The sequence below is a fragment of the Arachis stenosperma genome, chromosome 3 (genome assembly GCF_014773155.1).
Source record: "Arachis stenosperma cultivar V10309 chromosome 3, arast.V10309.gnm1.PFL2, whole genome shotgun sequence".
In the NCBI taxonomy this organism is placed as follows: domain Eukaryota; kingdom Viridiplantae; phylum Streptophyta; class Magnoliopsida; order Fabales; family Fabaceae; genus Arachis; species Arachis stenosperma.
Window position 1 is genome coordinate 12684177 of NC_080379.1, and position 16999 is coordinate 12701175.

Below are 16999 nucleotides of genomic sequence, written 5' to 3' on the forward strand. Positions count from 1 at the left end.
TAAAAAGTTAGTTCAATATATAGATGAATTAGAACGAATTAAAATTACAGAAATTATTTTTAATATGGAAATGGAGATGATATTTTGGTTGAATATTGATATTTGAAGTGTATTACAGTATTGAGGAACTCATTCAACACGCTCCCCACGTGTTGCACCACGCCTCCCACGTGTTGGCCAATACGCTGCCACGTGTCCACCACGCCCCCCACGTGTTGGCCAGGATGCTGACACGTGTCCAACACGCCCCCCACATGTTGCACCACGCCCCCCACGTTGTTGACTTTTCACCTACAAAATCCATCCATCTGTAATTATACCAAATAATCTCATTTCTCCAAAAAACACCAATATTTCTTCCATATAAAAAAAAATCAGCCTTAAAATTATTCTGTTGATCTGTCAAATCAGTCAAAATAGATAGATTAAACTTAAAATTTTAAATTCGCCAAATTTACACTCTCAAACCTATGAATTTTAATGGAATGTGAATGGTCAACTCAATGAATAAACTTGCTTTACTTTTGCGAGCTAGTCCGTTCCTCCTCGTTTTAGGTCGAGCTTTGACAGGTACGATGGGATAACTTGTTTTACCATCTCTAATTGATATATATTTATTTTAAAATTAATTTTTTTTACCTTGCACAACACATACTATTATAAGTTCTATATTTCATTTTTCCAGTTTATGAACTCTTTTATTATTTTTTTTGTCAAATGAATTAGTCAACTTTCAATTTTAGATATTACAAATGAACTTTTTTAATTTTCGTTAAGTATTTATTATCTTATGATCCAATTTCTAATTTTGCATATGACCTCCTATTATTTGCAGAAGTCTTAGAAAATCAAATCAGAAAAATTTTAAGGGTTCTCCAAATTTTTAGTGAAGCATTAAGTCTCATCACAAGTAAGGAGAAAAACGTCTATTCTATTCTCCAAAAATGTGAAAAGAGATACGAAGAACAAAGTTATGAGAACATGTAGCTACAGAGAGGTTCCATGCCTAGAATGATACCTAGGAACCCTACAAACCAATAGCAAAAAGAATAAGGACAACTATAGTAACATCATTGAAAGGATGCACAACAGACTAAAGGACTGAAAAATCAGTTGTCTCTCCCTAACTAGTCGTATCATCCTTGCACAGTCAATCATTAATTCAGATCTAAATTTCAATATGCAACATGGAAAAATTTCTGTTGGAGTGTGTAAAAAAATTGAAAGTTGCCAAAAAAAATCTCACTTGGGAGGAAAGAACAAAATACTAGAAAGATTCAGAAATTATTTTTGTTATGGAAAGGTGGTTGGTGTTTTGGGAGATTATTGAGAAGTGGGGTGATATACCGGGGGTGGAGGTAGCAGCCACCACACAGGGGCGTGCTGTCCAAGCAGCCACGCCGCGTGTCATCGCCCAAGCACGACGCAGGGGGCGTGGTGACGCGGCACGCCTGCAGAAAGCTGACACCACCAGGGGGGAGGGGCGTGGTGGAGGTGGCAGTGCAGAGTTCCAACGTGTCATCGCCCAGGCACGACGCAGGGGGCGTGGTGACGCGGTACGCCTGCAGAAAGCTGACACCACGGGGTGGGAGGGGGCGTGGTGGAGGTGGCAGCGCAGAGTTCTAAGGCGGTCTTCACCACCGGGGGGGCGTGTTGACTGTGCTTCCATGCAGGGGACAGTCTTCCACCTCGGGAAACAGCAAGCAGAGAGTAGTGGCTCTTTATAAGGAGCCTCTCGGTTGCTGAAGTGTGTTGTGTTATGGAAAGTAGAAGGGAGGCTGAAGTGTGTTCCAACCACAAGGGAGATTGGTGATCAACAAAGAGGAGAAGGAGGGTTTTAGTGGAAAAAAGAGGAAGATTGGAAAATAGGAGAAAAAAAAATAGATTTTTGTATTTATTTTGAAAAATGGTTCGTAATTATTATGCTTCGGAGGAACATATTATAAATTATTTGGATCATCCAATTTATATAAGTTGATACATTATATTTTTATTGTGTTTTAATTTTCTGTTATTTTTTTTGTTATTTAACATAGTATAATATATTTTTATTTTTTTGTTATTTTTAGATTAATTTTATGTTATAAAAAGACTATAATATAATAAAATGTATATTATATGATGTAATAAAAATTTTATAATAAAATATATTCTTTTTACAATAAAATATAAAAATATTATAGTAAAATAAATATATATTCAGTAAATAAATATAAATATGTATGTTGCAAATATTCAAAATTTTAATATATAAGTGTTAAGATAATAAATAAATAAATAAATAAATACGTATTAGAAAATAATATATGCATTGTTCTTAAAAAGTAGAAAAATATTAGTTTTTGATACAGGAGTAAAAAAAATCGCTCATTTATATCAATTTAAAAATAATAATAATAATAATAATAATAATAATAATAATAATAATAATATACAAATAATAACAATATAATATAATATATACATATATCTATTTACGGTTTGTATATTAATAAATATATGCATAAACTTTTTAAATAGTAAATATTTTGATTTTTTTAACATAAATATACGTATGTTAATAAATAAATAATATTATAATAAATTAAATAAGTAAGTCGTATAAAATATATTTAATAAATAATATTATAATAAATAAGGAATTTAAATTTTTAATAAATAAATAAATAAATAGATAAGCTATGTTGAATATTTTAATAAATAAGATATTAAAATAAATATGTGAATGTTTATTAATATATTTATAAGGATTATTATTTAATTAATGTAACAGATATCTTTGTTGATGTAGTCTAACCGGAATTTGTTGGTGCGTAAACTGGATCCGTCACAGACGTGGAATCCGATGGTGGAGAACTATTTACGCGCCACGGGATTCTACCACGTCTCTAGAATTGGAGTCATAAGAGGATTTCACCCCATGTTAGCTGCTCTGGTTGAAAGGTGGAGGCCTGAAACACACACCTTTGTATTGCTGATCGGTGAGGTTACAGTGACATTAGAGGATGTCGCTCATATATTCGGCCTACCCATTGATGGAGAGCCTGTCAGTGGATGGACAGATAGTAGTGGCGAGTTCGTTCAAAGTCAGGGCATAGCGATATTCGGTCGTGAGCCATCAGTCAATGGTAATGTGAAGTCCTATATAAAGCTGGGATGGGTTCGACGTATCAGAGACGCAGAGCCGTTGGACACTGACGAGTCTATCAGGAGATACGTCAGATGTCATATCTTCTGTTTGTTAGGGTCGACCCTATTCACGGACAAGTCGACTGCATATGCCCATGCGAAATATCTACCGTTGCTTCGCGATTTCGAGCGGATCCATACTTATAGTTGGGGGTCAGCATGTCTCGCCCATCTTTACAAAGCACTATGCCGTGCATCACGATATGATACAAAGGAGATGGATGGCCCTCTAAATCTCTTGTTTGTTTGGGCATGGGAGCGAATGCCGTGTCTTGCTCCCGTACCGAGACAAACGCTTCCACCGGCCGTGATACTAGTTGCCATGAGGTAATAAGTCTTATTTTAGTTATGTGTTATATTCATGATGCATGTTTGACATATGATGAGTTATTTAAATTTTTTCAATTAACAATGTTTCAGGTGGAGTCATTCGGAACGGACCACAGCGTGGTCATCAAGACCGTGGAGACATTCAGGCATGATATAGATTACATGCAGGAGGTAAATAGTTATGGTTCTTCTAATCCGTTTTTTGAACCATTATTGTTAGGGTTCTAATATACCAATAATACTGTTGCAGTTTGAGTGGCGGCCGTATGACGGGTTATTCGTCCCCGACGACTTGCATCCCCATATTGAGGTATGTGACATCATTGCTCCGTTGTTGTCGTTCGAGTGTGGCACCCTGCGGACCAAGTGATGCGTCAGTTTGGATATGTACAACCTCCTCCGGGGGTACCAAGGGATATTCCAGTTGACCAGCATTGCATCGTTCTACGCGGAGTGCAGCTTTATGACTGGACAGTTTTGCATGGGCCATGGATAGTGGAGTGGGCCAACAGGCGACACAGCCGACTGCGAGACCTGCACCCCCTTCCGACCTGGGATTTTTTACCGACGGCTGAGTACCGGGATTGGTACATGCGCTCCTACGGACATCTGTTGAGATTGACGGGGTACGTTCATCATCATCCACAGCCACCTCCCCCTCAGCCACCGGCCTACAGTCATGGTAGCCATCACACTCAGGGCAGCCACCACTCTCAGCAGTCTCAGTACAGCCATCACTCTCAGCAGTCCCAGCACAGCCACCATTCTCAGCAGTCCCAGCACATCCACCACTCTCAGCATCATGATCCCTTACTTACCATTCCTTTCGGTCATGATTGGTTTGACTTCTCCAGCGACGGACCCGGAGATCAGCTACTAAAGCATTGGATTACGCCCCCCCACGTGCTGACTCATCACGCCCCCACGTGCTGCACCTCCTGGCCAACCAATTTCTGCCACGTCAGCACGCCCCCTGCGTGTTGACTCAGCACGCCCCCTGCGTGCTGTCTAGGTGACTCAACCACAGCATGCCACCTAGCCTCCACGCCCCCCACGTGTTGAAGGCACCACGCCCCCTGCGTGTTACCCCTTCATCTGACACGTCCATCTATTTGTAATACACACAGTTACTCCATTTTCACCCAATACACAAACATGTTTTCCATATTTAAATTAATGAGCCAGAAAGATTCATGTCATAAACTGAAAAACATTCTGTCATCCCAAATTACAGAGAGGATTGGGATTTAGGAAAATAACAATCATGAATGAAGCGTTCCTCATGAAATTATTATGGAGGATCATCACCTAGCCAGATGCACTATGGGCCAAGTTCTCAAAAGCAAGTATGTAAGAGGTGAGAATTCCCTCTTTGGGGTGACATCCAAAAGCACAAATTCTAGACTCTAGAAAAGTATCGCAGCTATTACAGAAACAGTGTAGCAGAATCTCATAGTTTCGGTGGACAATGGTAAAAATACTTCGTTCTGGTTCGATAAGTGGATGAAGAATGAACCCCCTCTTTTTACTAGTGGGACGTAGAACATGAATCCAAGCATTTTAGAGTGGAAAGTTACTGGCCTCACACTTGGAGAAGGGAGCTAGAACTTGAACAGACTCCAAAATTATTTGAAAGAAGTCAAAATCAGAAAAATAACAACCACTCATCCCCCTAATGAAGAGTTTGGTGAACATCGTTTGCTTTGGAGATTGACACATGATGGTAATTTCTCCATATCCAGTACGTACAAGTTGTTAGCAAATCAAGACCAGATTAGAAATGAAATATGGGAAATCATTTGGAAATAAAAAGGAACACAAAAGATTAAAATCTTCATGTGGCTAGTTGTTCACAAAAGGCTCATGACATTAGATTGAAGAAATCGAATATTTGGAGCCAACCCAAACTGTCATATGTGCGCCCAATTCATCGAAACTATCCTTCATACTTTTAAGGATTGCCTAGCTGCCTCCAGGATATGGTCACAACTCATAAATCCGGTACACATACTAGAGCTCTTTAGAGCTCCCTTCGAGACCTGGAACCGATGGAATCTAACTGTGGAAGCAGGTTCAGATTCCAAAACCCAATAAAAAAATCATCTTTATGGTTACTTGCTGGTGGATATGATTCTGGAGAAATAAGGAAATTTTTGCCTCCTCCTTTTAGAAGGTTACCCAAAGCAGAACGCATAATTATAGATTACATCCAAAAGTTGGATAAAGCATTCAAGAAAGAAAATCTCATCCAAAACGTAAGAAAGAGGGAGATTCTAATAAGCTTGTCTCCTCCCCCTGAACCCTGGATAAAGATTAATATGGACGGCGCTGTCTACGTAACCACTCGAAGGGCCGGCTGTGGATGCATTATTCGAAATCATCAAGAAAGATGGCTAGTAGCATACATGATGAATATTGGAACCTGTTCAGCTTTTAAAGCAGAACTTTAAGGCGTGCTCCAGAAACTTAACATGGCATGGGACTTGGAATTCAAAAAAGCTATTCAAGAGACAGATTTTAGAATAGTGCTGTAAATTTTATAGAAGAATGAAGAAACCTAGAATCATCCAGAGGCTTTAGTCAAAAGTATCAGTCATATCGTGAAGAGAGATTGACAGTTGAACATAAAAAATGTCTATAAAAAAGCCAATAGAAGTACAAATTGATTTGCTAAGAACAAGCTAAAATCTTTTTCAGAATTTTATTTCATTGACCTTCTCCCACTTGAATTAAGGCACATTATTAAGTATTAACGATGATAGCAGAGAGATTTTATTACCCCATATGATCTCTATTCTCTAGTTTGAAGTTTTAGTTTTTTTTTGTTTTTGGTGGGCTCTAAATTTCCTTGTAGACCAAAAACAAGCACGTTGACCCATAAAAAGAAATTGGAGTGAGAATAGATTCTACCCAAACACTATTCATCTTTTACGAATATTATTGCACCCTTGATTCTCTAATGAATTGGTTTGGCTTTCAATACAAAAACTAAAAATAAAAATAAAGTTACAAGGTCTCCTCCAGCTTCATACTTATATGGAGCTATGGACCAACCACAATATTAAGAGTTTAAAACTACTACTATATATGCCATTCAGTTCTTCAGAAGTGGCTCCTTATTGTCGTCCCACTTATTCAACCTCTTTGATGCTTCTTCAACCTTCAATCAATAAAGTTTCCATCATTAACTAGAAATAAATTAATCACAAAAATTTTCATTTATATATTAGGTGTAAACCTATTTCTCATACTTATATCTTAAAATAATTTTGTATAGATATACATATCAATTTAACCATTGGATTTAAAGTATAATAATATAATACAAAATAAAGTAATAACATTAGATAACATTTAATTTGGCTATCAAAGTAATATGAAATGTAATTAAATAGTTGGAAAAATTGACGAAATAATTAATTATATATATAATTAAAAGCATTAAATAATCATTGCATTAGGCATTTGAATAATTTTACTTTTACCTCTCTAGTCCAATCCGTTCGAAATGTGACCCACATCAAAATAAGTGTTTGCAAAACCGTGCCACCTAGCATCCCAATCCATATTCCCTACACACATATACACATTCAATATCAATATACAGAATATAAGCATGCAAAAATTTCTAATTAAGGGCAACATCTTTGGGTGAGAATACAAATAATTGACCTCATTAGTGGAACATTATTTACCTTGGCACTGAGCTTAAAATAGAAACCAAGAACCGAGCCCAATGGTATGCCAACTCCATAGTAGCAACCAACGTTTACATATGCAACGAAAGTTTGCCATCCACATCCAACGGCCACCCCTATAGTTATAATTCATTCAAATATTTTCAGTCACATTAAAGTATATTTTTTATTTTTAATATTTAATTTTATTCCAAATATTTTTTATTTGCATTAAAATTACCTTTAAACATTATAAATTTGTTTCTAAAATTTTAGATAAAATTAACATTTAGAGATAATTTTAGCACAAAAAAATATTAGAATAAAATTGAATAAAATTAAATGATAAAATATTTTTTATAAAAAAAGTAAAATACCTCTTTTATTTCTAATATTAGGATTTTTTTTTAAATATTCTTAACATTTGGTTGTATTATTCAATTTTATTTCTAATATTTTTTATTTTTATTCAAAATTATTTTTAGATGTTAACTCCATGTAAAATATTAAGGACAGAATTAAAAAAATTGATAACGCTACAAATAAAATTGAATTATTCAATATCAAAAATATTTTTTAAAAAAAATTATAAACATTAAAGACAAAAAAAGCATATTTTACTCTTACGAAAATCACAAACGTGAAGAAGAAAAAGCATATATCCTTTGAATGAGTAGAATATTTGAAAGACATAAATATTGATGGTTGAATGCGTACCGGATAAGACGGGCTGAATGCCGTTGAGGACAATGGAAAGAGCGAGGAGAGGACAGAGATCAGAGACAGCAGCAGCAACCTCTTCTCCTTCGGTGAAGACATAGCTTATTACATCCCTTAATAATAGAACCACTATTGCTATTATCACTGATAACACGAATGATATCACTGTCACTACCACCACTGAGAATGATGCTGATCTTGGATTCCTAGCACCTAGCTCGTTGCTCACTCTCACACTGCATCCATCATATCATAATATTAAATCATTATGGAATAATTTCCATAATGCCAAATAAAGGGTTTCAAAAAATAAAAAGAGTTAGTCTAACCTTGCAGCAGCGTTAAATCCTACTGAGATCATGAACACCCATCCAGACACCGTGGTACTGCAATAAAATAAACAAGCCTTTTAAATAAGGAGTACTTTTGTTTTTTCGTTCATATATTCAATGCTTTATTTTTGTTATTTAATTTTGATCCTCTACAATTTTAGCATACTATTTATTTTTTATGAACAATACTATATAACTAATAAAATTTATTATTTTTAGCCAATGTTTAACTAATAAAAAGATTTTTATGTTAAATTTTAAATTATAAATTCTAAATTTTAATAGTACAAAATAAAATATTAGCCTAAAGTATTGATTAATACTAATAAAAAGTATTCATCCATTAATATTTATCTTTTTTTTTATATGATATTCATCATTTATGATTATTATTTGAACCAAAATATTTGACTCAACTATCGCACATATTTTGTATTTAAGAGACTGTAGTTCCATACAAACATATGAAATTATTAGTTTCTCATTTTTGTTATGTAATACTTAATGATTTTTTTCCCTCCATAGATAACAACGTAGTTTTTAAAGCCACACGAAAAGACGCACAATAAAAAACATATGAAAATGTTAGCCCATATATATTAAACATATATAAAATAAAAGCTAGTTTAATGAAACAGCATAGGATAAGACTGGATTAATTAATATGAAAAGAAATTGCTATGCTCGTTGCATTACAAAAGTTAGAAGTAGGCTTCTACAATTCGATTTTGACATAAAGGTTAGGATTTAGGAATAACTATATAAGAATACAAAAATGCTATGTAAGCTACAGAATAGTATATATTACTTTTTATAAAGCAGGCCTAACTTTAGTGGACCCAATGGTTAAGAACAAAATTTTGTAAAGACCCACAACTTATTTCTAGAATCTATATGTTGAAGTTTAAAAATATGGTAATTTTCATGACAAAAAAAATGGTAATTTGATTTTGAAACGCAACATTGGCATTTAGGAGAGGAAGACAGAGAAAAACAATAGACAATTAGATATTATGATACACATCAATTTTGTTTTGGTTATCTGTCATTGAGTAACTTTATTTGAATGTTGCCTATACCCTTTAAAGAATTCAGAACTAATCTTAATCGTTGAAATTCGAAGTCCGTGCTTGAACAATACTCTTTAAACATTATTGATGATGGATTCAGTGACATAAGGGAATGAGAATTGGATCTATATGCTTTATAACGACAGGTATATATAATGGATCACTGTTCTTTTCCATCAGCACCGTAAATGCCAAAATTATGCCATCATGTGTATTATGTGACATCAATAGAAAAAAAAGAGAGTACATTATTCTTTAGCATGTAGCTTTCTCTGAAAATGACCACTACTTTTTTTCTAGGTTACTGTTATATTTCAATATGATGTTGAGATAGCGAGTAATTAAAAACAATATTTTATTAATATAATAACGTACAGTTAAATAATGTAACAATAAATATTTTAGTGAGGAAGAATTTTTTTTAGAAATAAATATAAAAATAATAAAAATAGTCAATAATAAACTAATATTATTTTTATTATTTCAAATGCATTATTATTGATATGAAAATAATTTTCTGCTTGTCATAGAGAAAAGTAATATTTTATTTTAGATAACGAACTTGTTTGGGCGTTATTATTTTGATAAAAAAAGATTTTTTTATGAAAAAAGAATTTTTTTTATTTTTTATCGTGTTTAGAAAATTTCTAATAGTAAAAGTAAAAGTATTAGAAAAAAAATATTTTTTTTAAAAAAAGATATTTTTAAGTAATAAATAAAAAAATACTTTTATATTATTATATCTAAACATACTTGATAAATAAAAAAATTTTTTTACATAAAATATTCAAATAACATAAAATTATTTTTATTTTTCCACAAAATCTTTTAAAAAAATATCTTTTCTTAAAAATTCACGCACTTGATTGCATATTAGTGTACTATTAATTTCTTTTATAAGAATAACAACAGCATGCAGAAATTTAGTTTTATTTTAAAACATAATTATGTTTTTAATTAATTATAAAATATAATAAATGAAGAAATTATGTGGGCTTGTGTGTGGCATGTGGCATGGTAGTGAGCCGCCATGAGGTTGTGTGTTTGTTGGCTGATAAGTGTTGGTGACGGAGTCTTTCTAAATCTAAAAAAGAAAATAATTTTAATGTATTGACTCTCTGTAAAAAATAATTTTATATATTTATTTAATTATATAATATTATTAATAAAAATAATTATTTTTATATTAATAGTATAAATAACGGGTGCATACAAATTAAAGTTAAGAAATTAGAGAGTAAAGAGTTACCAAATAGAAAGGGAATCAAGGGCCAACTCAGGGTGAGGCAACAAGCCAGCAAGCAGAACAAGAATCTGAAAGTACCACGTCTCAAGACACAGCATCACAGCCGAAGCAGCAGACAGCTTAAAAAACTCCGGCAGCCCGGAAAACGCTTGAACGCTAAACCCCCGCCACGTGTCCTTACACCTCTCACTCTTCACAATGTACACAAACTGCGCCACCACTATCACCCACCACGAAAAGCTCAACACCAACGACGCTCCTAACAAACCCAACCCCACCTTGTACACCACCAACCAACTCAACAGCACGTGAATCGCCAACGTCGCGGTTGAGATGTACGCGCTCGGTGCCACTATGCTTTGTGCCTGTAGAAACTTCTGGATTGGGAAGTTTACGGCGTACGCAAATATTTGTGGGATTAGGCCGTACACGAAAAGTGCTGCTGCCGATGCGATTCTTGGGGATTCTCCTAAAAACACCAAAATGGGCTCCGAGAATATGTAGATGAATGTTAGGACTATACCTGCTATTGATAAAAGGATTGTTGATCTTTGTAGGTATACTCCAAGCATTTCGAATTTTTGTGCCCCGTATGCTTGTCCACATAATGTCTCTACAGCACTGCCCATCCCCAACTGTTCACCACACATCAAAATTAGCTTGAGTGGCACACTTGCAAACAGAAGCAATAAGGCAGAGTAGTGGTCATATGTGTCCAAACAAAAATGCGATTTGCTTAGGAAAAATCAATTATTAAATTAGTTATTATATATTTGTATATAAATATATATTATTTAACTTAATTTTAATATATATTTTGTATTGTAATATATTTTTTATATGATCGAACTGATTTAATAATTTTATTTTTTATGTACAACAAGCATGATTAGTAAATGACTCGTCAGAGGGCAAGACGAAAATTAAATGATTCATTCACACTCTTATACAGACAATACACCGCTATAAAAGAAGAAAGCAGTTATAACTGCAAAACACTAGTTCTCAAGTAAGTAACTCTACCAATCTGTTACTAGTACTCTTATCAGTGGCAAACTGCCGTTGGATTTTCAGCAGAGATATATCCGTATTTACTGATATATATATCAAGAGCAATGTTAGGGGGCCAGCAACTTTTGTGATTGGTAGCCAGCAAATAACCATCAATGATGATTTAATGGTGTGAGATTGGTGTGAGATTTCATCCAATGACTCACATTTCTCTGCTGGTTACATGCTGGCCAAAATTCAACAAAACTGCTGGCTCCCTAGACTTTTTCATATATCAAAAAGAATTATCTCCCATGGATGTTCTTTTCAAAAAAATTTCAAAAAGGGAAAGGAAAGAAAAATAGAAGCATGGCATACTAAGAAGGTTTTCAAATCTTGAACAAAATTGTCTCAACAAAAAATATTTAGGATTGAATTCGAAAAAAAAAAAGATAAAGGGGGGGGGGCAGAATTGTAAATACCATGAGGCCGTAGGCAAAGACTTGGATGCCAGTGTTTCCAAGGGAAGCAGCAGCAAGCTCAAGATTACCAAGATGACCAGAGAATATTTGTGTGGACATGGACATAACATAGTTAATGAGATACACTATAACTGCAGGGGCAGCAAGGTAAAATAGTAACTTTAACTCAATCCATGTTGCTGCTCCAACTCTCTTTGAAAGAGGAACACTTGTGTCTGACAGTATCCTCTCAAGTTCACCAGTATTTGATGATTCATCGTGCGTCGAACTAAATGATAAATTTTGCGGAGGTTGTGATGGTGTTGAAGGTGTTAGCAAAGGTTCATCAACATCATAGACATGGTTTGAAGGAGGAGAACCCATGTTACTTGTGTTATAGTGTTATGCTAATCGAACCTTTGCTTGAGGCTGATGGAGGGTACAGGGTAGCACATCTCTCTCTCTATATATATATATGCAGGGGAACAAATACGACTTGGCTACTAGGACTATAGAATATAGACTAAATAGTAAATTTGCTTCAATTTCGTAATCTATGTACAATGTTGGAGGCTGGTGACAATGACCTTTTTAGTTGAAAAATATTTGAGAAAGTATATGGGATCATGTTTAATTGTTTATACTAAACAACGTAAACAACATAATAAAAACAGAATGTTTAATTAATTTTAAAAATTATATTTTTAATAATTATTATCAAAAACTTAAGTTAATTCTATTTTCATTTTTACTCACTCCACATATCTTAATCTCTTTCAACTTGTTGCACCTTCACCTAAATTTTCTTTTTCTTTTTCTTTCCTCCTCAATGCCGGGATGGCTTCTTGTTCTCTCATATTGCCGTCCTCCATTGCAAAAAAAAAAAAAATCCACCTAAAATAAAAGAAACATCTTCTTCTTTTTCTTCCCTCCTCAGTGCCGGCGTCGCTTCTTACTCCCTCGTATTGCCATCTTCCATTGCAAGAAAAAAAAAACCACCTAAATTAAAAGAAATATTCAATCCATCATTAAAGAAATATTCGAAAACATGAAAAGAAATAGCCATTATCACCACAGGACAGACGAACGGTTGCGTTGATTCTTCAAATGGCGCAATGTAGAGAGGGTTCAGGATGATCGACAGCGTTGCGAATGCAGGGGGGAGAAGACCAGCTTATTCGTTTGGAACGCGTGGTGCGACACATGGGAGAAGAAGGTACAGCGGCGGTGACGAGAGTAGGGGTGATGCGACGCAAAGAAAAAGGTGCAGCAGCGGCAACGGTTGCAAGGAGCACAGGGGAGGTACGACGCATGGGAGATGAAGGTGAAGTAGCTGCGGCGCGTTGCTTCTTCAGACGGTGGCAGCGGTGGTGAGGTGCATTGGTGACAGCGCAACAGAAAAGGGGGAGTGAAGCGGCTGTGCTAAAAGGAAAGAAATGTGGAACCGTGAAAGGTGAGAGGTTAGGGTTGTGGTGAGTATAAATAGGTGAGATGTTTTTTTGTTTTAATGGGTCTAAGGTGCAACCTGTTGTTTAAGTTATTTACACCCTATTGTCTATGATGAGTTTGGGAAACTCTAGATTAACATTTATGATGACTAAACATTATTAATTTAATTAATTGCAAAAATATTAATTCATATGGGCTTATTAATTTAATTTTTGCAAATACAGGTTTTGCTTAGGCCGGAAGATGTTTGCTAGCCCAAAACACATTCAGCAGTGATTTAAAGTTTTATTAATCACTATGGCTGAATTGATTATCATGTTAGATGGGTCAGGATGAATTTTGTAGTTGCAAGCCCAAATCAAAATCTATAGCTGTGTTGAATGTTTCCTATTTTATTGGGGCTGAATTATTATTATGGGCCAAGTAGAGATATTATTGTCACAAGCCCAAGACTTTGGTAGTTGCCCCAAATGCATGGTCCGAAGAATAATCCATCAGAAAAGCAAATGTTATCATTTGCCTTATGTCTTCCAACGGATCTCATTCCTTTTCTTAGATGGATTTCAAATTTAATTTGCTAGCATTGAAAACATGAGAGAGATTATCATTGATATGATTGATGGCATTGAAAGCTACACGTTTCTCAGGGAAGTAAAAGCAACTTTTACCAATTAATTGGTTTAACTCATTTAATTGCTTACCTTCCAAGTTGTTTCTTCTTTCTCATCTCTCTCTTCTTTTCGGACAATACCCAGGAAACCATGGAAGCAAAAATGAGCTACCAAAGGAAAAGAAAAGCAAGTCTAAAGACCATCATAATGATGGCAAGAAAACATATCAAAATAAAAGTATGCTGTGGCTGAGATTTTCACCAAAAATGGTAAGATTTGGTGAGGTAATCCCGAGCTCTGTATACTCAAAAAGAAAGAAGAAGATTCAGCTAGCAAAGAGAAGATTCTTGGAGGCATGGCTTGTCTTTGATTCTGCTCAACCACCACAGGAAGTAGCTAGAGTGGCGAAGTGATGGAAGAGGCAGAGATTGGAATAGATGGAGCCATCATCATCATGAAGCATCAAGGGCCAAAAATCCATCTTGGAGAGCAAGCCAAGGATGGAGAGCTCGGATTGATAAAGAGTGATGACCAAGGAAGAACTAGAGGTATTGGCATGTTGGATTTTGCATGAGTTACTTCTTCTCTCTCTGTGGCCAAACCGGTTCTGTTTTGAAGGAAAAGAAGTTAAGCTTGGTTTTGGTTTTCAACTGTGAAGGCTTCTCTTCTCTATAAAAGGGGTGAACAGTCACGGTTTGAAAAGAAGGAGAAAGTGTGAGAGTGCAAGGCACAGTGTTCTCAAAGCTACCTGAGCTAACAGATTTCTCTTCTCCTTCAATGTATTCTGTTTTGTATTTTTCTGTTTAATTTTGTCATGTCTTGAGTCTCATGAAAAAAGGTAAACAGTGAGGTTTGTATGAAAAAGCCATAGAGCGGAAAAACGCAGAGAGTGCAAAATTAAAAGAAAAAGCCATAGATGTCCTTAGAGTTCCTTTGTTCATCTATGTTGTATTTCATGATTCTGTGGGAATCTCCTTGTAAGTTGGGTTAGCACTTTACAGTTTGTAATCAGGTTGATTATAGTGAAATTCCATCATGGTTGTGATGGAGACTGGATGTAGGCTGCATTGCACTTAGCAGCTGAACCAAGATATATCTGGGTTTAATTCTCTTTCTCTCCTACTCCATTTCTGTTTCTATTGTCCAGGAGAAAAAACCAAAAATATCTCGTGCCAAGTGATGAGACAAAAATAAAAGTCTCGTGGCTAGGGACGAGACAAAAATAGAAAAGTCTCCTCAAAGACCAGAAAGTGTAATCAAGCAAAAAAGGGGCTAAGATTCAACCCCTCATTCTCTTAGCCACTGAAACCATCAATTGGTATCAGAGCTTGGTCTCAAAGAGATCAAGCTTTGCAGCTTGGAGAAAAGATCCACATGGCAGAAAATAGTGGCTTAAATCTGGTGTCCTACAATCTCACAGAAGGATAGTCAAGTAACAGACCTCCTATTTTCAATGGGAAAAACTATACCTATTGGAAAGAAAGAATGAAGATCTTTGTGCAAGCAGTAGACTACAGACTTTGGAAGATCGTCCTAGAAAGTCCTCAATTTTCATCCAACACAAGTGCTGAAGGAGTAGTCACTCTTAAACCGGAAGAAAGTTGGACCGAAGAAGATAGAAAGAAAGTAGAGCTAAATGCCAAAGCTGTAAACCTACTTAACTGTGCTATCAGCTTCGAGGAGTACCAACGGGTATCACGATGCACAACGGCAAAGGAAATCTGGGATAAATTGCAAATCACTCATGAAGGAACCACCACTATAAAGAAAACTCGGATAGACATGTTAAACAGGGAGTATGAAATGTTTACAATGAAGGAAGGAGAATCCATTGATGAACTGTTCGAACGGTTCAACACCATCATTGTTGGCTTAGATGCTATGGGAATAATACATTCTTATTCTGTGCTTGCGAGAAGAGTGCTGAGATGTCTTACTAAAGAGTGGGAAACAAAAGCTTTAATTATTTCTGAGAGCAGTAACCTTGATTCCATGACACTTGATGATTTGAGAGGAAACCTTCTTGCTTTTGAAAATACTTATTTAAAAAAGGATTAAAAAAAGAAAGGAATTGCTTTTTCTTCTGTAACTAACCCCCTGGATGATGAATCCATTGATAACTCTTCTGAAAATAAATTTGTGTTGTTTGCCAAAAAATCCAGGAAAATGGTGAAGCTCAAAGACAAAGGCAGCAACTCAAGGAAAATGAAGAAAGATCTTAGCAAAGTAACTTGTTACAACTGCAAGAAAATGGGGCATTTCAAATCTGATTGTCCTAAGTTGAAGAAAGATGAGAAGAAAAAAGTAGGGAAGAAGAAGGGTCTAATGGCATCATGGGAAGACTTGGAAAATGACTCAGACAGTGATGAAGAATCTGAGACCAAGTCACAGCATTGTCTCATGGCAAATCATGTAGATCAGGTGTGCCTAGCATCCAAGAGGAAGGAAAATATATGGTACATGGACAGCGGATGCTCTAGGCATATGACTGGAAAGACAATCTTCTTCATAAAGCTTGATGAATATGATGGAGGACTTGTCACTTTCGGTGATGATGGTAAAGAAAAGATAGTGGCCGTTGGAAAAGTTAGTAAAAGCTTTTCATCTTGTATAAATGATGTTCTTCTTGTAAATGGTTTGAAACACAATTTACTTAGTGTAAGTCAATTGTGTGATCTAGGATTTGAAGTAATTTTTAGAAAATTTGTGTGCTTGGTTGTTTGTGAAAAAATTGGGGATATTCTTTTTTAAGCTAAAAGATGCAACAATGTGTATAGATTAACTCTTGAGGACTTAAAAGAACAAAATGTAACATGTTTTACATCTCTTGAATCTGAAAAATGGCTATGGCATAGAAAGTTGGGTCATGCTAGCATGTACCAAATTTCTAAGCTAGTAAAGAAAAATCTGGTTAGAGGAATTCC

At 35.2% G+C, this 16999-nt stretch overlaps 2 protein-coding genes across 3 annotated transcripts in view; one reads left to right on the top strand and one right to left on the bottom strand.

The window, feature by feature from the left end:
• Nucleotides 1-2845: 2845 nt before the first annotated feature.
• LOC130965505 (protein MAIN-LIKE 1-like) lies at nt 2846-3889 on the top strand. The gene is made up of 3 exons (XM_057890263.1): nt 2846-3496; nt 3610-3690; nt 3770-3889. The coding sequence occupies exons 1-3, from the start codon at nt 2846-2848 to the stop codon at nt 3887-3889; spliced, it is 852 nt and encodes a 283-aa protein (XP_057746246.1).
• Nucleotides 3890-6423: 2534 nt separating this feature from the next.
• The window catches only part of LOC130969518 (protein DETOXIFICATION 40), a 34952-nt gene continuing 24376 nt past the window's right edge, over nt 6424-16999 (bottom strand). Inside the window, exons 1-7 of one of the 2 annotated variants that reach the window (XM_057895273.1) lie at nt 12037-12473; nt 10568-11199; nt 8246-8302; nt 7914-8152; nt 7215-7333; nt 7005-7091; nt 6424-6679 (exon numbers count right to left, since the gene is read on the bottom strand). In XM_057895273.1, coding sequence (XP_057751256.1) covers nt 6614-6679; nt 7005-7091; nt 7215-7333; nt 7914-8152; nt 8246-8302; nt 10568-11199; nt 12037-12399 — 1563 coding nt within the window. In that variant the 5' untranslated portion in view covers nt 12400-12473 and the 3' untranslated portion in view covers nt 6424-6613. Of the gene's footprint in view, nt 6680-7004; nt 7092-7214; nt 7334-7913; nt 8153-8245; nt 8303-10567; nt 11200-12036; nt 12474-16999 lie in introns of those variants that run through there. The other variant, XM_057895274.1, reaches the window with a different exon arrangement.